Source organism: Chiloscyllium plagiosum, unplaced genomic scaffold (assembly GCF_037043375.1).
Source record: "Chiloscyllium plagiosum isolate Xiang-an unplaced genomic scaffold, Cpla_swu_hap1 HiC_scaffold_8, whole genome shotgun sequence".
NCBI classification, from domain to species: domain Eukaryota; kingdom Metazoa; phylum Chordata; class Chondrichthyes; order Orectolobiformes; family Hemiscylliidae; genus Chiloscyllium; species Chiloscyllium plagiosum.
Window position 1 is genome coordinate 23,692,164 of NW_028270146.1, and position 24,208 is coordinate 23,716,371.

General features: G+C 38.4%; 1 protein-coding gene across 1 annotated transcript in view; it reads left to right on the plus strand.

Annotated features, from left to right (window-relative positions):
* The window catches only part of dlst (dihydrolipoamide S-succinyltransferase), a 47,033-nt gene extending 23,329 nt beyond the window's left edge, over positions 1-23,704 (plus strand). Inside the window, exons 10-15 of the mRNA XM_043697121.2 lie at positions 3,291-3,388; positions 13,941-14,071; positions 15,269-15,342; positions 17,891-17,974; positions 19,742-19,909; positions 21,083-23,704. Coding sequence (XP_043553056.2) covers positions 3,291-3,388; positions 13,941-14,071; positions 15,269-15,342; positions 17,891-17,974; positions 19,742-19,909; positions 21,083-21,217 — 690 coding nt within the window. The 3' untranslated portion in view covers positions 21,218-23,704. The remainder of the gene's footprint in view (positions 1-3,290; positions 3,389-13,940; positions 14,072-15,268; positions 15,343-17,890; positions 17,975-19,741; positions 19,910-21,082) is intronic.
* Positions 23,705-24,208: the final 504 nt, after the last annotated feature.

Consider the following 24,208-nt stretch of genomic DNA (forward strand, 5'->3'; position numbering starts at 1 on the left):
TTTTCATTCAAGTCATATATGTTATATAAAACAACAGAGATCCTGGCATTGATCCCTGCAGAACACCAGTGGTCAGACGTCCAGTCAGCACAACACCCCTTCAAAACTAACTATGACTCAGCCAACTTAACAATGAGTCACATGGAATCCATGGCACAATCTTCTGGACTAGCCTACTTTGAGGGAGCTTGTCAAATGCTTTCGTAAAGTGCATATAGATATCATTCACTACCCTACCCTCCTTCAACCCTCCCTTAAAAAACTCAAATTTGTGAGGCAAGACCTCCCTCACATAAAGTCATGCTGACTATCCCTAATGAATCCATTATTTTCCAAATGCATGTAAATCATGTCCCTAAGACAAATCTCTAATAGACAGTTAACTACTTACTGAAGGTGGTGGTTCTACAGATATCCCCACCCTCAATGTTGAAGGCATTCAGCACATCACCTGTCCCTAAGAAGAATCCCTCAACCATTTGATATAAGGCTCACCTGACTATAATTCCCTGGATTATTCCAATTGCCCTTAAAGAAATGAATAACATTGACTATTCTCCAGTTTTCTGGGAGCTTGCTTGTGGTGAAAGAGGATACAAAGATCTCTGTCAGGGTACCGGCAATCTCCCCTCTTGCCGTCTCCAGTATCCTGATCTACTTATCCACATTAGTGTTCTTCAGGACACCCAACACTTCTCCTTTGCTATCATCCGAATTTGATGGGCCTCAAACAGCTGCAGCCATCCTTCTTTGAGCTCGGTTTGACTTCAACCAGTGGAGAATTTTCCTCCCGATTCCCACTATCTGCAGAGGAAAAGTGCGGTGCTGGTAAAGCGTAGCAGGTCAGGCAGTATCCGAGGAGCAGGAGAATTGACATTTTGAGTATAAGGAATGTTGGGGGAAGAGGGCTGAGAGATAAATAGGAGAGAAGGGGTGGGGCTAGGGGATGGTAGTTGGGAAGGCAATAGGTAAATGCAGGTGGGGGGTGATGGTGATAGGCCAGGGTGGAGTGGATACGTGGGAAGGAAAATGGGCATATTATCTCCAGTTTTGCTAGGGTCTTTGCTCATGTCAGTCAACTGTTTCCTTAATTTCAATGGCAGTCTCTATTACCTTCCCTCCTGGAGTTCGTGTTTGGACCATGGCAATATTGAGGGCTGGAGCTGGGTTTCCCTGTGAACAATGCATAGGCTATTGTTGAATATGTGCCAATTGCTAACATGATCAACGGCCCCTTCTATCATTTTGCTGATGATAGAGAGTAGACAGACACCAGTAATTGTCTGCATTGGATTTGTCCTGCATTTGTGAACAGGATGACATTGAGCAATTTTTCATATTGTGAGGTAGACTAATTAACTTTACTGGATGAGATTTGCCAAGGGCATGGCTAATTCTGAAGTACAAGCCTTCAGTATTATTGCTGGGATGTTGTCAGGATCCATTGCCTTTGTAGTGTCCAGTGCCTTCGAACATTTTTTGATATTATTTGAAGTGAATCGAATTAGTTGAAGACAGGCTTTTGTGATGCTGGGGACCTATATAGGAGGCCAAAATGGATCACCCACTCAGCACTTCTGGCTAAGAAAAGGAGCAAATTCTTCTGCCTTGTCTTTTGCACTGGTGTGGTGGTTCTTCATTATTGAGGGTGAGAATTTCTGTAGAATCACCACCTCCAGTAAGTAGTTAATTGTCTACCTTCACAACTGAATGCAGAGGGACTACAGAACTTAAAGATCTGATAGTTGTGGAATTTCTTTACCTTGTCTATTGCATATTGTTTAGCTTCACCTTATTGAATACTGCTTCTGCTGAGTATGCAAGTAGTCTTGTTTTGTAATTTCACTACTTTCTCCCCTCATTTTTAGGTTTGCCTAACACTGCTCTTGTCATATCCTCCTGTGCTCATTGCAAGGCTTGATGGTAATAGCAGAGTTGTGTGTATGGTGTGCTATGGCGTTACAGATTATCATTGACCATAATTCTCCTGCTGATGGTCCATTGTGCCTCATGAATGCCCAATTTTGAGTTACTAGATCTGTTTAAAATCTGTCCCATTTAAGATGGTAATGCCATGCAAGATGGAGAGTATTTTCAGTGTGAGGATGGGGCTTAGCCTCCTCAATGACTGTGTGCAATGATCATTCCTACCTATTATGCCATGGTCGGATGAAACTGCAGCAGACTCAGTCTAGCAGCTATGTCCTTTAGGACTACGCTAGTTCAGTCAGTCATGGTGCAACTGAACTACTCATGGTGATGTACATTGAAGTACCCCAACAGATTGCATTCTATGACCTTGTCATCCTTAGTGATTCCTCTAAGTGATCATCAACAGCTGAGGAGGGGTGTCTCGTTGGTAATTAGCAGAAGATTTCCTTGTCCATGTTTGACATGATGTCATGCAAATTCATGGGTCTGGAGTTAATGTTAAGGACTCCCAGGATTAACTCTCCCAACTGTATGTCACTGTGCTACTGTTGCTGGGATGGTGATGGTGGCACGTTGTCTATAAGCTATGATTCTTGGAATAATATTGTCAGAATATTATTTGAGTATTGTTTGGGGCCGGTCTCCTCGTTTGGCACAAGATTCAAGTTGTTAATGAGGAGAAGTTTGCAAGGTTGGCAGGGCTAGATTTGCCATTATTGCTTCTGGTGCCTAGGTCAATGCCAAGTGATCTATCTAGTTTCATTCCTTCCTCCAGGTTTTGTAGCTAACCAGGCCAATTATTTGTTCATTCAGATGAATTGTCATTTATTTTGGTCATGGCGTGGGCTAGGAATCATAAGTGGGCCAGACCGGGTAAGGATGACAGATTTCCTTCCCTAAAAGGCATTAATGAACCAGGTGGATTTTCTCAACCATTGACAATGGTCATATGATCATTAGAGTAGTTTTTAAAATTCAATTATGTTGTTGGATTTGAATGCATGTGACCAGAATATTTGCCTCGAGTTTTCGATTAGTACAGTGATTTTATCAGTCTGCCTTCCTTGGTGTACCTGTGGAATAGTCAAGTTTTGTCTCTATCTTTCTGTCACCAGAAGTATCAGCATGACCCTAATAAGGTATTTTTATTTGTAATTTTGGGAGGATATTTTACTTTGAGAAAGGAAAGATATGGTTTACAGCAACTCTGAGAGCTGTCTGCGGATCTTATTCTTGCCTGTCATAATTTATTATAGTCCTTCAACATATGGCATACTATGTAAGTAATGTATTTAAACTCTTGAAAATTAATCTTGTATAAAATAGAGTAATTTTGTAATTGACTTCTAAACGTTTAGGTTAAAATGAACAGAATGCGGCTACGAATTGCACAGCGACTAAAGGAGGCTCAGAATACTTGTGCCATGCTGACTACCTTCAATGAAATTGACATGAGGTAACTATTACACTCAGCACTTTGGGAGACATTTAGTACAAACATATCAGCTCAGTCTTTGTTTTGTGCTTTTGGTTGCCTATCAGAAAACTTTGAATATAAAACCATATTATTTAACATAGTCTAGCTTAAGTTCTTTCACTGAAACCTATATCGGGCTGGAGTCTGGTACAAGACCTGTAACGGAATGAAGTGTTTCTATCTGGTTTCCATTGAGGCAGGGGTGATCAGTTCATAATGACTTGCATACTAGTATCAGTAAGAACAGACTAAACTTGTTCATTCTTTGCTTTGAAAGGAGATGCAGAAAACGTGTTGCATTCAGTTGAGGAATAGGAGGTATAAAGAGTAACATATGTTACAAATGGCTTAACCTTTCTTGGATCTCTAAAATAGCAACATTCAGACCAAAAATTCAGAGAGCCTGCTCTAGTGCTGTCTGGAACCAGCCAGCTACATCAGAAGGCCCATCCTGTAGTTATTCCTTCCCTAAAGTAAGCTACAATGGAATTGGTTACTCAGTGCATGAGTAATCACTGCCCCAAACCAATGTCCCTTCACTTCAGGGCACAACAAAGTGGTCCACCATCATGGTACATCCCCAAGTCCTGTTCTATGTATTGAACTTGCTACTTCCTTCTTTTTCCTCTTCTTTCCCAGTGCCATCCCTAACATTATCTCTATTGAATTGATCACAGAGCTCTTGGGGCAACTTTCAAAACTAAGCAAGGAGGTGATTTTCAAGGCAGAATGTTAGATTTTAACTTCAAAGTAAGGAAGGCTGCATCTTAAACTATTAGGCAATTTCTTTCCAAATACCATTTAAGCACTTCAGCAAACTGAAACATAATCTCCACTTAAAGACAAAGTCATGTAAATATTTGTGTCTAATGTGCTTTTGTTGTAAGATGGACAGACTGCGCAATATTAATTTAAGGGAAAATATTTGTCTCTTGTGCTGGAAATGATGCTTTTAACATTTCGTTTAGAGGACTAATATGCCAGTTTTGGTTTACAGCTCTTCAGGATAGTGTTGTGAGCTGTAATAATACCTATTTAAACAGATTAGTGAAGAATGCACTTTACAAGACTGACATCTGCCTGGAGACTGAAGAGAAGGAGAGAAGAGATGGGGGGAGAGATAAACCCTCGAGGGAGAAGGTTGGTCTTTGAATGAAGGCAGTTTAATGATGAGGCAATGAAATTTTGATATAGTTAGACTCGAAGATTTTATCATTCCTGGCTCCTTTTCTTGTGTTCTTGCATCTTGGGGATGCATAATGGTGTTAGGGAAGTAATCCTAGAGTTAATGAGCTTAAGTGCAGGAAAACAAACAGGGTTAAGGGGAAAACACAGACATAGACACCTTTTTATCAGGTCAGTGAACACAATATCCATTTTCACTCGCCTTTAACTGTTTCATTGCTAGTTTTGCTTGAAATGTATTTGCCATTTTTAACTATTGCAGAATCCTTATCTCTAGGGAATTCTGTCTTCACTGGATAGTTTAAGATTGCAGTTTAATACCAGAGATTGGAAGAAATTTTTTTTCCACCTTTGATACCAAATTTTTACTGCATCAAATGCTTCAAGAACAGTGTTTCTGTGCATTAGACACAGAGTGAAGCTACTGTTTTCAACATTGTATATTAAATAAAATCATATCTCCAGCTGTAATATGACTCCTCTTTCTGTAATATCAGTAAAGGAAGACTGAAACTGAATCTTTCTGGTTTATTATTTTGCATTTATTTTTTGTTTCTTTTCTCCCTGGAGAAATTCTGCAGTGAATGCAAGTTGTAATTGGGATTTGTCTTTGAGTATTGCATGGCTGCAACCAAGATGGAGTGTTGGTGTGGAATATGGGTAGTCAGAGTGAATTGTATTGAGGGGATCACATCTGACCCTGAGATTTCTTCTGACAAATAGGCCAGCATAGTGAAGGCACTTGTTCCACCTCTAACATCACCTGATTACACTCTGCTTATCTGCTACCTTGTTCATGTCTTTATTACTTCTAGACTCAACAATTCCAGTGCACTCCTGTCTGTTCTCCCACATTCTACCCTCCATAACCTCGAGGTCATCTAAACTGTTTCCTATGAGTTGACTTGCAGCAAGTCTCATTCCCTCACCCCTGTGCCAGCTGACCTTTCATTGTTTCTGGTCAAACAATTTCTTAGCTAAGAAATTCCCATCCTTGTTTTCAAATCCTCCTATGCTCTCACTCTTGCTATCTTTTATAATCTTGTGCAGCACTGCGTCTTTTCAAGTATCTGCTCTCCTTTAATTCTGGCCTTTTGTGCATTTCCTATTTAACTGTTCCACCCACTGGTCGACATCAGTTGTCTAGATCCACATATCTAGAATACCTTACCACACCTCTGCACGACTTTTAAGTGTGTAATATTTATAAATATAAATACATATGTAATATTCATCTGTAGCAAAATATTATTTCCTTGTTTTCCTCCCACATTCCCTCTCCCCAACTTCCTTTTTGCCTTTACCCTCGATCACAGGATTATAAATTTGCAAAAGAACTAGTAATATCACCAAGAGGTAGCCTGAAGCATTTAACTGAAGTTGGTTCCAGAAAAGTTGCATGTCACATTTGGGCCAGTTGATGTTTGCTTTTCCAGTATCAATTCAGTCAGAAAGGAAATACTTTTGAATGACTCGTTCTTGTCTCATTCTGCCTCCCACAGCTTTCACCCATCAGAGCTGCTCTTTGCCTGTAGTATAATCCTGTAGATTTGTATCTGACAAACAGTGCTTGTTCGTAAATTTCACCTGCCATGGAGAATCTTGATCCAGCCATTGTAGATGGTGTTACCTATGATTCCATTAAGATTTGTCAGAGCAAGCAAACTTAGCCCTACAATACACTTGGCCAATATCCAGTCACGCTATAAGATCAATATATTAGAAAATTTTTAAAACCTCTAGATAATAGAACCATTTGATTTGTGAAAACTTCAAAAGAAACGTTTTCAGTTGGTCAAAGTATCAACTTTCCTGTTTATCGCTTGTTTGTATGTTAAGAAATGTCTCATTCTGTGTGAAATTAAGTGGTGCAGTTGACTTTACAATGTGTCTTGCTCTGTGTTCACTGATCACCTGACCATGCAAATTTGATTAATCAATTCTCCAGCCTTTTGAACCAAATCCATGCACATTTCGTACATGAAAATTCAAAAAGTGTGCACTAAATTCTGCCAATGTATGTGAAAATGTTATGGGGATTTATAAATTGAGCCAAAATATGGAACACAAATTTTTTTCTTTTACTTTTCTCCAAAAATTAACTTGTTGAAAAGATATGATAATTTGAAATCTGTTCTGGTCACCGCATTATAGGAAAGATGTGGAAACTTTGGAAAGGGTTCAGTGGAGAGTTAGTAGGATGTTGCCTGGTATGGAAGGTAGGTCTTACGAGGATAGACCAAGGGTACTGAGGTTGATTTTGTTGAAGAGAAGAAGGTTGAGTGTGACTTAATCGAGACATACAAGATAATCAGCGGGTTAAATAGAGTGGACAGAGAGCCTTTTTCCTTGGATGGTGAAGACTAACATGAGGGGACATAGCTTTAAATTGAGGGGTGATAGATTTAGGACAGATATCAGGGGTAGTTTCTTTACTCAGAGTAGTAGGGGCATGGAATAGCCTGTCTACAACAGTAGTAAACTCGCCGACATTAAGGGCATTTAAATAGGGCATTGGACATACAAATGGATAATAACGGAATGGTGTCGGTTAGATAGGCATCAGATTAATTTCACAGGTCAGCGCAACATCGAGGGCCGAAGGGCCTGGACTGCGCTTGACCATTGCTGAATGGTTCTATCAAAGACTGACAGCAAGCCTGTTGACTGTATGATTCTGTGGTAATCTCAGGGGTGATGTACAAACTGAAGTTGCAGATCATTGCAGGATTGACACCCTACTTAAGCTGTTGGAGTTAGAGACCATAGTTTTCACCAATTTAAATTAACTGCAGCTGCCACAATTCTTCATGCTGGCCAAGAGCTGGTACATTTTGTTGGATTTCTTGACTTTCGTCCATTCTTATCAAGGAAGAATTTGACTCTAAAAGGATTGCAGATAAACTAATTTCAAGTTCTGTGGCAATGCCGGACTACTTTTTTGTATAAGGAATTAACAAAAGGATGCATTAGAACACTTTAAACAACAAATGGTCATCGAGTCATAGAGATGTACAGCACAGAAACAGACCCTTTGGTCCAACTCATCCATTCCAACCCGATATCCCAACCCAATTTAGTCTTATCTGCCAGCACCCAGCCCATATCCCTCCAAACCCTTTCTATTCATATACCCATCCAGATGCCTTTTAAATGTTGCACTTGTACCAGCCTCCACCACTTCCTCTGGCAGCTCATTCCACACACACACCACCCTGTGTGTGAAAAAGATGCCCCTTAGGTCTCTTTTATATTTTTCCATTCTCACCCTAAACCTATGCCCCCTAGTTCTGAACTCCCCCACCCCAGGGAAAAGACCTTGTCTATTTACTCTATCCTTGTCCCTCATGATTTTATAAACCATTATAAAGGTCACTCATCAGCCCCCGATGCTCCAGGGAAAACAGCTTTAGCCTATTCAACCTCCTTTTAGCTCAAATGCTCCTACCCTGGCAACATCCTTGTAAATCTTTTCTGAACCCTTTCAAGTTTCACAACATCGTTCTGATAGGACAGAGACCAGAATTGCACGCAATATTCCAACAGTGGCCTAACCAATATCCTGTACAACCGCAACATGACCTCCCAACTCCTGTACTCGATACTCGGACCAATAAAGGAAAGCCTATCAAACGCATTCTTCACTATCCTATTTACCTGCCACTACATTCAAGGAGCTATGGACCTGCACTCCAAGGTCTCTTTATTCAGCAACACTCCCCAGGTCCTTACCATTAAATGTATAAGTTCTGCTAAACTTTGTTTTCCCAAAGTGCAGCACCTTGCATTTATCTAAATTAAACTCCATCTGCCACTCCTCAGCCCATTGGCTCATCTGATCAAGATCCCATTGTAATCAGAGGTAACCTTCGCTGCCCACTGCACCTCCCACTTTGGTGTCATCAGCAAACTTACTAAAAATGTACCTCTTACGCTCGCATCCAAATCATTAATATAAATGACGAAAAGTAGTGGACTCAGCACCGATCATTGTGGCACTCTACTGGTCATAGGCCTCCAATCTGAAAAACAACCCTCCACCACCACCCTCTGTCTTCTACCTTTGAGCCAGTTCTGTATCCAAATGGCTAGTTCTATTCCATGAGATCTAACCTTGTTAACCAGTCTCCCATAGGGAATCTTGTCGAACGCCTTACTGAAGTCCATATAGATCACATCTACTGCTCCTCTTTGTTACTTCTTCAAAGAAGTCAGTCAAGTTTGTGAGACATGATTTCCCACTCACAAAGCCATATTGACTATCCCTAATCAGTTCTTGCCTTTTCAAATACATGTAAATCCTGTCCCTCGGGGATTCCCTCCAACAACTTGCCCACCACCATCATCAGGCTCACTGGTCTATAGTTCCCTGACTTGTCCTTGCCACATTTCTTTAGTGGCACTATGTTAGCCAACCTCCAGTCTTCTGGCACCTGACCTGTGACAGTCGATGATATAAATATCACAGCAAGAGGCCCATCAATCACTTCCCTAGCTTCCCCCAGAGTTCTAGGATGCACCTGATCAGGTCCTGGGGATTTATATATTTTTATGCGTTTCAAGATATCCAGCACTTCCTCCTGTGTAATATAGACATTTTTCAAGATGTCACCATCTATTTCCCTGCATTTGATATCTTTGATGTCCTTTTCCACACTAAACACTGATGTAAAATACTCGTTTAGTATCTCCCCCATCTCCTACGGCTCCACACAAAGGCCGCCTTGCTGATCTTTAAGGGGCCCTCTTCTCTCCCTAATTATGCTTTTGTCCTTAATGTATTTGTAAAAACCCTCTTGAGTTTTCCTTAACACTATTTTATTAGATTCGATTCCCTACAGTGTGGAAACAGGCTCAACCAGTCCACACAAACCTTCTGAAGAGTAACCCACCCAGACCAATTTCCCTCTGACTAATGCATCTAGCACTATGGGCAGTATAGCATGGCCAATTCACCTGACGTGCCTTTCCTTTCACCCTAACAGGAATATACTGTCTCTGCACTATCGTTATCTCATTTCTGAAGGCTTCCCATTTTCCAGCTGTCCCTTTACCTGCTAACATCTGCCCCCAATCAGCTTTTGAAAGTTCTTGCCTAATACTATCAAAATGGGCCTTTCTCCAATTTATAGTCAGAGTCATAGAATTTAGAACTTCAACTTTTAGATCTGGTCTATCTTTTTCTATCACTATTTTAAAACTAATAGAATTATAATCACTGGCCCTAAAGTGCTCCCCTACTGACACCTCAGTATCCTGCCCTGCCATATTTCCCAAGAGTAGGTCAAGTTTTGTATCTTTTCTAGTAGGTACATCTAAATACTGAATTAGAAAATTTTCTTGTACATGCTTAACAAATTCCTCTCCATCTAAACCCTTAACACTATGGCAGTCCCAGTCTATGTTTGGAAAGTTAAAATCCCCTACCATAACCACCCTATTATTCTTACAGGTATTTGAGGTCTCCATACAAGTTTGTTTCTCAGTCTGCAACCTGTCTTTGTACAGGTCACTTCTACCCCAGAGGAGATTCCAATGATCCAAAAATGTGAATCCTTCTCCCATACACCAGCTCCTCAGCCATGCATTCATCTGGTTAACCTCGTATTCCTACCCTCACTAGCTCGCAGCACTGGGAGTAATCCAGATATTACTACTCTCGAGCACCTCCTTTTAAATTCCTGCCTAACTCTCTCTTTTCTGCCTTCAGAATTTCATCCTTTTCTCTTCCTCTGTCATTGGTTCTGGAAATCTCAACTTCAGCTAACTGCTGGACCAATTTCTTGGGAATCACCTGCTTGAGTTTCATGTTGATTCCTGATGAAGGGCTTTTGCCCGAAACGTCGATTTTACTGCTCCTCATATGCTGCCTGACCTGCTGTGCTTTTCCAGCACCACTCTAATCTAGACTTTGATCTCCAGCATCTGTAGTCCTCACTTTCACCTGCTTGAGTTTTATGACTGTTTTATTTGAACAGTGTGTAGCTTGGCATTCGTTTGGTTTTCAGTTGGGGAGTAAAGCCAGGTGAGGAAAAGCTGGCTGACTCAACACAGTCCAGTTTCTGAAGCGCTCTTGTGCTGATGAGACATGATTGTCCTTATGAAGAGCATTGGAACTTGGAACGAGAGTAGTCACTCGGCCCTTTGAGCCTGCTCTGCCATTTAGTAGATAATGACTGATCTGATTTTAACCTAACTCTACATTCTTGTGTATCCCTGATAATCTTTCATCCCCTTGGTTGTTGAAAGTCTATCTACCTTTCTTAAAATATTTAAATATTCTGTATTCTGTGGGTAAACATTTGGAAGATTTCTTGATGCTGTGTTTCATAAACAAGTTGTGTCTACCAAGACCTGAGAGACAGCTGTCAGTCCAGTGATTGATAGGCATTTGAACATGTTGCACTGCAGACACCCCTTTCTCCCCTCCAGGAGCTAACCATTATTAGCCTAAAGTGTTTCTTCCCAAAGTGAATCTCTGCCAAAGAAATCCTTTTTCCCCCTTTACTATCTGCATGTGTGCACTTTGTTTTGGGCTATTTCGTAAAGGCAACATTTATTTTCCTATTACAAACTCTTTTAATCAGATTTTCAATCTTTGTGGAATATGTTTTTTGTTTTCTAATAAATCAGTAATTTTCTCTTTATTAAAGAAACTTGACAGATTATTTTTTTAATTGTTACTTATGTTACATGGGGTGGTTAGACTAAAGAGTTCTGTCCTCTCATTTCACTTGTAACACTACTCAACTGCACTGAGAAGAGCTAGGAATGAATACTCCTTCAGCTGCACTGTCCTGGTAAGCAATTGTAGCAGCAACCACCTCCTTTTAGAGGTGGTGTTGGAGGTGATATAATAGCAACGTTTAAGTGGTATCTTGACAGCTGTGTGAATAGGCAGGGGAAAAAAAGGATATCGACTGTGTGGAGACAAAAGGTTTCAGTTTAGAAAGGAATCATGTGTTAGTGCAGTCCTGATAGGCCGAAGGGCCTGTTCCTGCACTGTACTGTTCTTTGTTCTAACATAGCAACACAAAAAAAATGAGCACAAGGACCTGCTTTACATAAATGCTCTTTACATTTTTTCATCAAGTCGAATTGTGATTTTTACGTGATTAATTTGTATCCTGTGTACTGTAATCCAGTAATTTATACAGAATAACCTTTGCTGTGACGTAATGCAACAAAATTGGAGTGTTACACATCAGATTGTAGCATTATCAAAATTATATTGTACAGTTTGCAGATATAAATTTCTATTGCAAGTTGGAATGTTTTGTTCCCCATTAGAAGAATTTTTATGAACAATGCCAATGACACACAAAAGGATGAGTTTTGGTGAGAGATGAGAAACAAAGCCAAACTAGAAGTGTAATAAAATCATATCTTTAATGACTGGAAACTATTGCTAGAGTAATGTACATAGGTGACAAGGTCATAAATATTTGCCTTGAGCTGGAAAGACTGAAGAACCGTGCAATTTATTGTGTGATAACTCTAGAGTAAGAAACTGAAATTCTGCTCAGGTCAAACAGATGTAAATTATAGTGCTGGAGTGGCCATGTATGAATCAAAAGCCTTAAGCTGATTTCATTACTGTGACATTTTAAAAAAGTAGTTCAAACAATTATAGAAGCCATTCAGATGATAATCAACACAGCACAATGTTATCGAATACACAGCTTTGTACTGAGCTAGAAGTATTTTGCATAGAAAATGTTGTTCAGCTTCCTCTTCACAAAAGCTTAACATGATATTTAGTGATGGGAGATATGAGGTAAGTAGTCTTGTTAGTCTAACGGCCGAGTTGTCTCTAAGTGACTGTTGAGTGAAATTGAAAGTCATTAATGAAAAATAAGAGCTAATAATAACTGTTTGTTTATTAATGTAAGTGAAGTAGAGAATGAAGGGAGATGCTATTGTGCTTCAATTGAGAAGCCTCCGTATCTTAAAAGCAGGAGATGAATGTGTGCTTTTATTTGCCTACTTCAAATTAATAATATAACAAAGGACACGAATTCAAATAAAATAATTGTGCTTTACTTAAATCAGAGAAAAAAATTGTTTCATGAAAATAACTGGAGGGTTTCAAGTAAGAAATAAAACTTGAAAACAGAAGAGACTTCTGATACTTTAAAAGAGCCTTGAGGCCTCCTATAATTATACACACTTGGTTATCTCTACCTGTACGTATCTATGTTACCTTCGTTTCTCTTCCTAAGAAACTAAGCATCTCTGGTCATTCTTGCTGTTAATCTGCAATTTCTGTGGGTTGGCGCAGAGGAAATACCTTCTAATCTTAAATCTTACTAATTCTTCATTTCTAAGTTTAAATTAAATTCTTTCACGACATTGCTGACAAGAATAGCATTTGTTGCCCATTTCTAATATCTTTTCAAGTTAATAGCTTGCTAGGCCATTTCAGCGGGGAAGTTAAGTATCCACCACACTCTTGGGATTGCATGTCAGCCAGATCAGATAAAAGTGGCAGATTTCCTGCCCTAAATCCATTGGCAATGTTGTCTGCATCTAATTCTTAAAAGACTTATTGTCATCTCTTTCATGAGAACCAGTATAATTGTGAAAGAACAGAATGCAAGAAATATTCAGCACAAAGCATCTGTGAAGGGAGTGGCTAAGTAAATGCTTTAGTTCATATTACTGTACTTGGGTCTGACAATTGCAATAATCCACTCAGTAAGAAATGAGCATAGTCATAAGGTTAATTACTGGACTGGGTATAGTTCAAGGGCATTTAATTGAACTGTTAAAAACAAGTTGTAACTTTTATATTCAAAGCTTGGTTACATTTGTGTAGCATTGTACATCATTGAAGAAAACCATTGACTTAGGGGTGGGTTCATATCACGTTCTCTACACAGGTTGATTACCTTTTTCTACATTGAAGATACAATGTAAAATCAAGATTATTTAAGTGCATTTCTTAGCAAAAATAGCAGTATTTTGATTTTGATCTATTGAGTTAAAGTTCTTATTACTCCACTTAAATCAACCTGGTTGCTCTTCCCAGCTGTTTACTTTTTTAATAAATACTTGCCTCCATTTTTAAATAAACTGTTTGTTTTTTCTTTATTTATTTGAGCTATTTAGGAAGAAATATTATTTGGGATTTTTGGCTAAGAAAAGATGACTAAGTTTTAAATTTTGTGATTGGTTTTTTGAATCTTACATAGCTTGTCATGAGAGGTGCATTTCTGCCTCCTGCTGTTGTATAGTACAGTCCATTGAAGCACTGACATACTGTCCAATTTTTCTAGGGAAATCTCTATACATTGCTGTTTAGTTTCAAAGACTAATGGTTCTTTATTCTCACTTTACCTAACAGTAATATCCAGGAAATGAGAACTCTACACAAAGAAACTTTCCTCAAGAAACACAATATAAAGTTAGGTTTTATGTCTGCGTTTGTCAAAGCATCTAGTTTTGCACTGCAGAATCAGCCAGTGGTAAATGCTGGTAAGTATAAACCAAGGATGAGACCATGTTCTACTCAACAAGAAACTGTCGTACTTCTTTATCACCTAGGAGGCTAGGTTATTAAATATGTTCAAGACTGAGTTGGACTTTAAGTCAGCATAAGGAGTCCAGGATTATCGGGGTGCAGGTAGGAAAATTGAGTTGCTACCATAAATGAGCCTTGATTTAATTGAATGGCAGAGTAATCTTGAGAAACTAAATGGCCACTTCCTATTTCTAATGTTCAGATTTTAAGAGCACTACAGTGATGGAAAAATGAAGGGTCTACTTGTGGGAAGTGAATTAAAATTTGTCTTTCAGTGACTTTTAGCAGAGTTTTGATGAGATGGTCAATGAATATCCTTGTTTCCATATTTATTTAACTAATGCTTGTTGGCTAAAAACGGTACTGTTATCTACTCGAATTCAATGTTTTCAATTTTTTTTGATTTGCAACTATGTTTCAAGATAAAATGGTCAAATTTGTCAGAAATTTTAGTCTTGCAATGTGAAATTGTCCTTCTAGTTTAAGTAAATAAAGCTACTGAGTTTTAAATGGGGGTTTCTATTTATAAATGTGAACGCTGATGTATTTATTCTTCTGATTCACCTTTGGTGAGACTACTATAAAATTGTTTATTTGAACAAGTACCTAATCAGATTCAATCTGTACTTTACAGAACTGTATTCGTGTCATTTCATTTTACTTGCACTAACATATAGTAAAATGACAATCTCAAAGCTTTTTGTTTGTAAAGCAAACTAAACTGAGGGAAGCATTTCACTTTTTTAAAATAAAATCAAAATCTACTCTTTGCTTCATTCTCCTTATACTAATTTCTGTTCATAAGTAAGGGAGATATAACGTATTCTAATTGAGTTGAAGCTACGAAAAACTGTTCAGCCATGTTTTCCCCCACCTTACCCCACCCCTGCTAGAAAGTAACATGTGGGACTTTTAAAATCTAAGGCTAGAACAAAGGTGAAACAGCAAAAATTCAGTTCAGATAATAAAAATACATTAGTAGTCTCTGCAAATGGGCAGACAATATTAAGATTGCATTGTGTAGTAAGAAGCCACTTCAGTGTGGTAAACTATATCCACAGCACTTGATTCCATTGCAATGTCATAGTTTTATTTCTGATGTTTGTCATGAATGCAGCTTGCCAGTGGTTTAATTTGTGTTTTCTGTCCAGTTATTGATGATACAACCAAAGAAGTGGTCTACCGTGATTATGTTGACATCAGTGTTGCTGTAGCAACCCCAAAGGTCAGTATTGAACAATATTTATTGGGTCACTGGCATCTTTTTTTTATTCTTCAGAAGATGAGAACTTGACTGGCAAGGCCAGCATTTAATACTCGGTCCCAAACTTATCTAAAGAGATGGTGATCTGCTTTCTTTAACCGCTGCAGTCTGTGAGATGAAGGAATTCTCTTGGTGCTCTTGGGTCAGGAGTTCCAGGGTTTTGACAAAACACTGATGACAAATATTTCTAAGTCAGAATATTTGTAATTTTCCATGTGTCTACTTGTCTGCCTAAGATTTCGAGATCACAGGTTTGGGTATGTGCTGTGAAAAAAACCCATGGGAATTATTTGCAAAGTAATGAAAGGAAAAGAATTTACATTATTTTCCATGCCAAATAAACATGCAAGTGACTTTTAGATAGTCAACATATTGCATTATTTCAGTTTATATTCAAACTGTAAACTGTAGGGTGCAAATGATGGTAGTCCTCTGGTCATGGTGATCAGACATGCAGTTGTATTATGAGGAATAATTACCACATCAATTCAATTACATAATTCTCATTGGTTCCTAATATTTTTTATTTAGTTACATAACAATTTAGTAAATATTCTGAGAGGTTGCCCATTTGCAGTTCCAAGTCCTATTATTGAGCATATTAATATTAGATTTGAGATGGTGAAAGTAAAAGTTATAAGTAATGAGGATTTGCCTCCTGTTTTTGTGTATATTCTTGACAATCTATGGAATCATTCTAAATCCCAAAACAATTTGAGTCAGAAATTTAGTGTAGCATTATTTCTGATTTTCTGTAATGTAGTAAACTTGAATGGAACTTGTGGGCCACACTCATCTCTGGAGGGAATTTTCTATTCAAGAGCTTTCTTTTGGGCAGCTGCTTCTTCTAATAATTTCCAAGCATAATAAAACATAGATGGACTGAGAAGCACCATAATTCTGTGTAAAGATGCCTTAATATCAATTAAGACTACATAATCTAGTTGGCTTCAACTCCTTCAGATATTCTTGATTAATTTTGCTCTCCTAAATATAAATTGACATAGGCTAGGTGGCCTCCATTCCTGAAGAAGGGTTTTTGCCAGAAACGTTGATTTTCCTGCTCCTCAGATGCTGGCTGACCTGCTGTGCTTTTCCAGCACCACTCTAATCAAAACATTGGCTAGATATGTTCAAACCATTGAACAGTTTAGTAAAGTGTGTTTTCACAATTGAATGAATGCAAGGTTTGTGAAGGCTCTCATTGTCTTTGATATTTTATAATGCTGGTCTTACCTTTAAAATTGTTCTTCGAGTTTATCTTGTCATGTGATAGTATCATGAATGTAATTCTGTACTTCTGTTCAATCGCTGGTATATTAGGGTGTCTATCAGAGATAAGAAACAATTTATCTATTGCCTTACGTTCCCATTTATTAAAGAGAGTAGCTGAAGAAACATGTAACCTTATTTTTGTATCCAGCCTAGTTAAGTGTAGTCTGGGTTTGTTTTAGCCTTTCAGCAAATCCTTTTTAATCCCATTGATATTATTCTTGTAAATCAGAGATATTAATGAGAAACTACAGGTTATATGCATCATATGCTGGGAATCCTCTCTCTTAGATCCTGTTGACTAATGATCTACTGGAGGTTTTCAAATTATGACTTGGCTTTATTGGGTAGAAATGTGAAAGTGTTCATATTTCAGGGGTGCTCAAATCGAGAGATCATATATGTGGAGTAGTCACTAATAACTTCAACCATTTGGAATAATTGAGGCATATAACAAAGATACACTTAAGGGAAAATTAAACAGTATTGTAAAGGAGAAAAAGATAGAGGATATGCTGGTAGGTGGATCAGTTGCACTGTATGCATAGAAACCATTCTATGTAATTCTCACTACTTGTGGTTTAAGCCTTGTTCCAGAGATTTTAATGTAATCTAGGACATGATAATGTCAGATTGTATACTCAGCTGTATCAAGGAAATACACCATTACCAGAGCTGTTGCTGTTTGCAAATCCCTGAAGTCCCATTTGCTCTGTCTGACAAACATTTAGAGTCCTGGTACTATTTAAAGACTTAATAGGGTTTTTTTTATTCAATGTCCTGGAGAACATTTATTCCTTGAGCGGCATTACTAAATCAAATTGTTGACTCACTTTTCATATTTTTGTTTGTTGGACCTTGTGCATAGGTTTGCTAGTACATTGAACTTTATTACTACACCCACCAAACATTTTTTTAAAAACATGTTGTGGTACTTCCAAGATAACATTCGGCTTTAAAAACTACTGTTATATTGAAGAGCTTTTTCATTGTTACTCTCAATTTATATTGATATTCTTTTGAAAGAGGCATCCGTTGGTTAAAATGGCTTAACTCAACTATTTGGATCATTTGTTCTTTTTCATGTTCAAAATACTAAATCATTAGAATTGTGTATTTCTTGTCATGTTAAAAACAAAAAGTTTTCCTGCGGTATTGTGTACAATCCAAGTCTCCTCTTTGAGTCATTTTGATACATTATATAAATACGAGGTGATTAATTTTATTTCTGCTGCAGGGCCTGGTAGTCCCCGTGATCCGAAATGTTGAAACAATGAACTACGCTGACATTGAAAAAGCAATCAATGAGCTGGGAGAGAAGGTAATTGTATTTCATCTTAGTTAATGTTGAAGATGTTGGTTCTCTAACAGTCTAAATGACTTTTGATTTGGGTCCCAATTGTTCTGCATTGCTGTTTGTTAATTACAACTTCTGTAGCTTCTTCCTAGATTACTTCGTGCACATGGTGTTGAATTGCTTTTTGGGTTGGGGTGCCCATATTTGTTGGAGTTGACTAATCAAAGTCCATGTAGCTAGGCGCAAAGTCTAATTATTACAGAATTGATTGTTAACTCTGTGGAACCAAACTGCTTTTCACACAATGGAATTCAGTCTGGATAAATGTGAGATGATGCAATTGGGCAGGACAAACTAAACAAGGGAATACATGATGACCTGTACGACCCTGTGAAATACTGAGGATCAAAAGAACCTTGGTGTGCATTTCTGAGCCAATTTTTGTTAACACACTGGATCATAGCCCACTATAAAGTTCCCTAGTATTGCTCATGGTAAAGTGCCAGTTTTGTAACGTTTTTGATTGATTGAAACAACAATCAGGTTTTCTAGCGAGGGAATAAGGCGGAATGCTGCCTTTTCTAGAAAGATCAAGAAGTCCACTGCTTTTAGTCATTTATGTAAGTGATTTGGTTGTGAACATTGGTTAGGCCACTTTTGGTAACTCCTATGTCCTGTTTAGCTGCAACATGACTTTCCAACTCCTATACTCAGTAGTCTGACCAAGAAAGGAAAGCATAACAAACACCATCTTCACTACCCTAGCTACCTGCGACTCTACTTTCAAGGAGCTATGAATCTGCCCTTTAAGGTCTCTCTGTTCAGCAATTCTCCTCAGGACTTTACCCTGGAGTGGGGGAGTCCAGAACTAGAAAGCATAGGTTTAGGGTGAGAGGCAAAAGTTATAAAAGGAACCTCCGGGGCTACTTTTTCACACAGGGTGGTGCGTGTATGGAACAAGCTGCCAGAGGGGATGGTGGAGGCTGGTACAATTACAGCATTTGTAAGGCATTGGGATGGGTATATGAAGGGTTTAGAGGGATATGGGCCACGTGCTGGCAAATGGGATTACATTAGGTTAGGATATCTTGTTGGCATGGACGTGTTGGACCGAAAGGTCTTTTCCGTGCTGTACATCTCTATGACTCTAAAGTGTTGGCAAGGAATTACACCACAGGTGAGCAATAGGTGTCAGACAAAACTATAGCATGATTGGACTGTGCCTTACACTGTACAGATGAGAGATGATGTAGGATAGAGAAAGCTGCAGATTGTCTCTGCCATAATCATTCTAATTACCAAGAGATAATGTTAATTGAAGATGTGCAAATAGCTGAGCCAAGGGTTATGATGGAGCCTCAGCAGATAAGGATGATCCATAAAGATTCTACATGTACATTAGAGCAAAAGAGCAACAGGATAGAGAGAACAGGGCCCCTTATGGATTGTCGAGGTAGCCTGTGTCAAACCACAGGAGATATTAAATATGTCGCATCAGTTTTTTATTGTGCAGAAAGGAATGGCAGCTAGATCCTGTTGATAACATTTCAGCATGCTGGTCCTTCTTGAAACGTATCAATATGCTTTGTGATCTCATCACTCAACATGCCACTTTCAATGATCTATACACTTAGTGTATTTGTCTCTCACTGTTCATCTGTCCAGGTGAACTATCTCACATTGTCCTTTTGAAGGAGTAGGATAGGATATAAGATGCAGTTACATAACATGAGGAAAAATGCATGCACAATTGAAGAACCTAACGCATTTTTGATGAATTTCTTGTTGCAGGCTCGTAAAAATGAGCTGGCTATAGAAGACATGGATGGAGGTACTTTCACAATCAGCAATGGAGGAGTGTTTGGTTCAATGTTTGGGACACCAATCATTAACCCGCCCCAGTCTGCCATTCTTGGCATGCATGCTATTTTTGAAAGACCAGTTGCAGTTAAGGGCCAGGTGAGTAAAATACAGTTTTGTTTTGATTCCTATATGACTTATTATTGTCAAAAGATTGAAAGTGTTTATTCATTGTGACAGAATAGACTGCAACTTACCATCAGAGGTAAAATGTACATTTAGAATATTTAGTAATTCTTGTAATAGATTTGTCTAATTTCTTTGCATCCTCAAGTGGTATTGCCATCATTTTCTAACACTGTAGAGATCTCTTGAACCTGACATCTGCAGAGGTGTCCTCTGGAGCATTAATTAATGCACCAGCTTCAAACCCGACTTGATCCCCACTCGAGTGACTTAATATGTTTACAGGAATTATACAAACAGGATATAAACAGACAGCATTTGTACAGAATACCTACAGGAAAGTACCAGGTTGTGTAAATCTGAGTCTACTCCAGTGGCAGAAATTCTTTTCAACTGTTGGTTTGGAATTGGGAGCTGATCTTCCTTCTACCTTTACCATTGTTGTACAAGCATATCCCATGGCATATTTCATGATGTTGTAATAAGGATCTTCATAGTTTAAACCATGTTGGATCCTGAAATTGTAACTCGACTGAAACCAATAAATGTACAAGCCGTGTTGTATTTGATGACTGGCCTCCCGAGTTGTGACTTGGTTTTTAATCCAGCTGTTAAGAATTTCACATGAAGTAATTGATGTTAAAAAAAAATTAAAAATTGGTATCAGCAGCCTGCATTTGTTAAGACACCCTCATCTCCTATCCAGGCCAGTTCTGTAATTTCAACATGTGCTGTTTTAAAAATATAATTACATGTGGAGAGTTACATCCACAGAAGTCAAAGTTGAAGGGTTTGTGTTGTCCTGCATGAAGGGAACTGACAGGCCTCCTCTTGATGGTAGAAACATTGCCTTCTCCTGGTGTAAATGCTGTCCTACATTTAGTGCTGATAGCAACTGCAGAAGGATTATCTTACTGTCTATGACCAGTAAATTGAGTTGCATTGTGCTGATTGTGGGCTTGTATCTGAAGGGGCAGTGACTTCTTTATCATTGCAAAGTCTTTGGCCGGATGAGTGCATTGCTGTATTTTGGAGGTGGGCTTTTGATAGTCAAATACATTAATTTAACTAGTGCTGCAAAGTTTCCATTTCAAGGGACAGCTAATATCCACTGTCAGTATGTCATATGTTTTTCTCTCATTGCAGGTTGTGATTCGTCCAATGATGTATGTGGCCCTTACTTACGATCACCGTTTGATTGATGGCAGAGAAGCTGTGCTTTTCCTTCGAAAAATTAAAGCTGCAGTTGAAGACCCTCGTGTGCTGCTTCTCGACATTTAGACTCTAATAGTTATTTAAAGGAAAACATACTTAATATACCACATGCATTTTCACATATTAAATGTTTGTTCAACCTTTTTTTGATGTTTAAAATTATAAATGAATGTTTTGTGGACAGATTGCAATTTTGTAGGAGTGATTTATGATGGAAGGATATTGCATGTCAGGGTCTTAGCTAAACTATGTTTAAAGTAACTGGATATACTAGCAAGGCTAATTTGTCACTGGTCTTTTTGTTGAAGAAAGCAGCTTTGAGATTCCTCCCTCATAATTTGGTAATAAACAAACACAAGTGGTTACACTGCAAGAAACTGCAGTGGTGGACTGGTGCATGAAGTGGAAATGTCATACTGATACTTTGGGTTTGCTTATCTTTAGATTGTCACAAAGGCAAGTTGTGAAGCCTCTAACAAATAATGTTCTTGATGGAGTGTTTCATAATTATGGAGCAGTGCTAAAATATTTCCTTTTCCACCACTGACACAATTTTTAAATGCACTGTCTAAACTGAGAATACCTCAGCAACATTGCTGCCCATTCACTTAAGTACAGGGAGAAGCTAAACTCATTGTCCTTGTTCTGGGATTTTGTGTTGCAAAAATATTACTGTTTCTGCAGCAAAATTTCCTAAATCTGAGAGTACTTGATCTTAACTTCCCAGTTCCTGTGACTCACCATGAGACTTCATGCTAACAGGATTAATTTATTTCTGCTGTTAAAGTTCACGTACGTTTGTAATGAAGGAATCTCGGAAGATATTTTGGATAACAAAGGTAGACAGTGGAGTTCTACATCTCTCAAACTATGGTGAAACCATTCTATCGCAAAACCAATTTAGAGAGTTTTGTCAGATGAGGCAATTTGAATTACAAAAATGCTAATGTTAATGTCGAAGTACATGGTTCCCTTTGGTATAGGGAGGTCACTAGAGTTGCCTGTCGGCTTGCGTATAAATTTACAGCATTAAAAAATTGTATTTCACTTGCACTAAACCCGTTCAGGTTTTTCCTATTGCTTCATCTTTGTATTAGATTTGCTACTATTTCATTCTTTTCACCCTCCATCACTCCCCTTTCTGAAATGCTCAGTTGAAATTAGGGAATTTAAAGCACCTACGTGTCAGAAACAGGAGATCCTCTTTGTCAGTCTGCTGTGCTGCATAATATTAGTCAAGTTGCCCAAGTACCACACTATGGGACCATGTCACTACATTGAGAATAAAGCAGTATGTTTCAAACCAATCTAAACAACTTCTGGCATGGAATTACTTCCTGCTCTCAGAATTAAGCTAGCTTTACAGATGGATAAATACGCACAATTTTTTCATCCCGCACGGTGCTGAGGTCTGCAGACAGTATTAGTAGGGTTGGCAAACTTAAAACAACATGTCAGGGCATTATTTAAATTAGCATATCTTTGTATCTTTATAGTGTTTTTGTATGTAAGAAAATATTCCTCCACCCTTGAGTGAATTCAGTTCTTTAAAAGTAATTATTAGCTGTAAAGTATTGTCTGACATGCAATGTCCTTCTTATGTAGATGGATTATAATTGTACCAATTGATAAATGGTTGATAGCTGGTTCTGAAAAGAAAATAAGGACAGCAATCTACTACTCTTCTGGAGAACATGGCAGTCAGTAGGGATTTGCCAGTCTTGCACTGTGGTCATAAGTATACAATACATGTAAAGATTGAGAATGAAAGGCTGATTGGGTGGAGTTGAGTAAGATTGTTTGGTGATGGGGGTGCTGATGGAAGCAAAGTGTAAAATGCTGGGAATGAGGAGAGAGAGTATTAAATTTCAATTTACAGGGTACATGTATCCTCTTTGACGTTACTGGGTTTTAATCAAAACAAAATGACCCAGCTATCTTCCTTGCTGAGGACAAATAGACATAGTCACTAGTGTTGTTCCAGTTTCTCTCAGACTTGCGCATTGTTGCCTAACAGTGATACTGAGTATCCATATTACTTTCCTCAAATTGTGCAACTTTTAAATATTTGGTACATGGTCATGGCCATGTTTTTACTTGTGGCACAATATAATTTCTTGCAATTCAGGTCATGGGAGACAGTTAAATGTATGTATGCCTTTTGTTTTTTAAATCACCTGCACCGCAGTGCGGTTAATGGGAAAAAAGAAGCCAACCTGAGTGCTAAATAGATTCACTAACCAAAATAGTAAAGAGAACAAAGTCCTGGAGGGTTATTGAAGGTTTGCTTCCATATAACGTCTACCTTTTGTGTGCTTGCTGGATGACTCATATTTCATTGTATCATTTGATCCACTCCTAGTTGCTGCTTTGTCTGATGTGACTTTCATGACACTTGGGATGTTTAGTATTTCCATGTACCACTCAGTTATTGAAATTCCAAAGAGATTGACATTTATAACCGGGAATGTGACAGTAAAGTTGGAATGATGCCAAGGAGAAATTGCTATGTAATAGTTTATTGAAAAACAAAAATAAATGTATCTAACTATTCAGGTCCTCTTGTAAATGCTTTAGGGGCTTGGGGAACAACAAACCATTCTGAATGGAAGATGGATGATCATTTTGTCATTTTTTTTTTACCCTTTTTTCATTTTATTATGTAGAAGTTAGCTGTGGTGTTTGCATAAGTTTAAATTCTATGCTTACTCTGAGTTGAAAAATGAATCCTTAATTTTTTTTGGTTGTGATGATGATTGTTGTTTTGGGTGGGAGGGTGGGGTTGATAGTGAGAGAAAGGATTGTTGCAGTTGTTTGCCATGTGCTATAATTCTGATAATCTGAAACGGCCAGAAAGCATCTGGAGAGTGATTGCAATGAATGGGTTGTGGCCTATAATTAGGATTTATAGATCAGTTTTAAAGGGGAAGAACCCACTTTTTGTTTCCTTATGCAAGACCAATGACTTGGAAGTCAACGCTCTGGTCAGAGTTGGGACCATTCTGGGAGTTGAAAGTATGGTGCTGGAAAAGCACAGCAGGTCAGGCAGCATCCGAG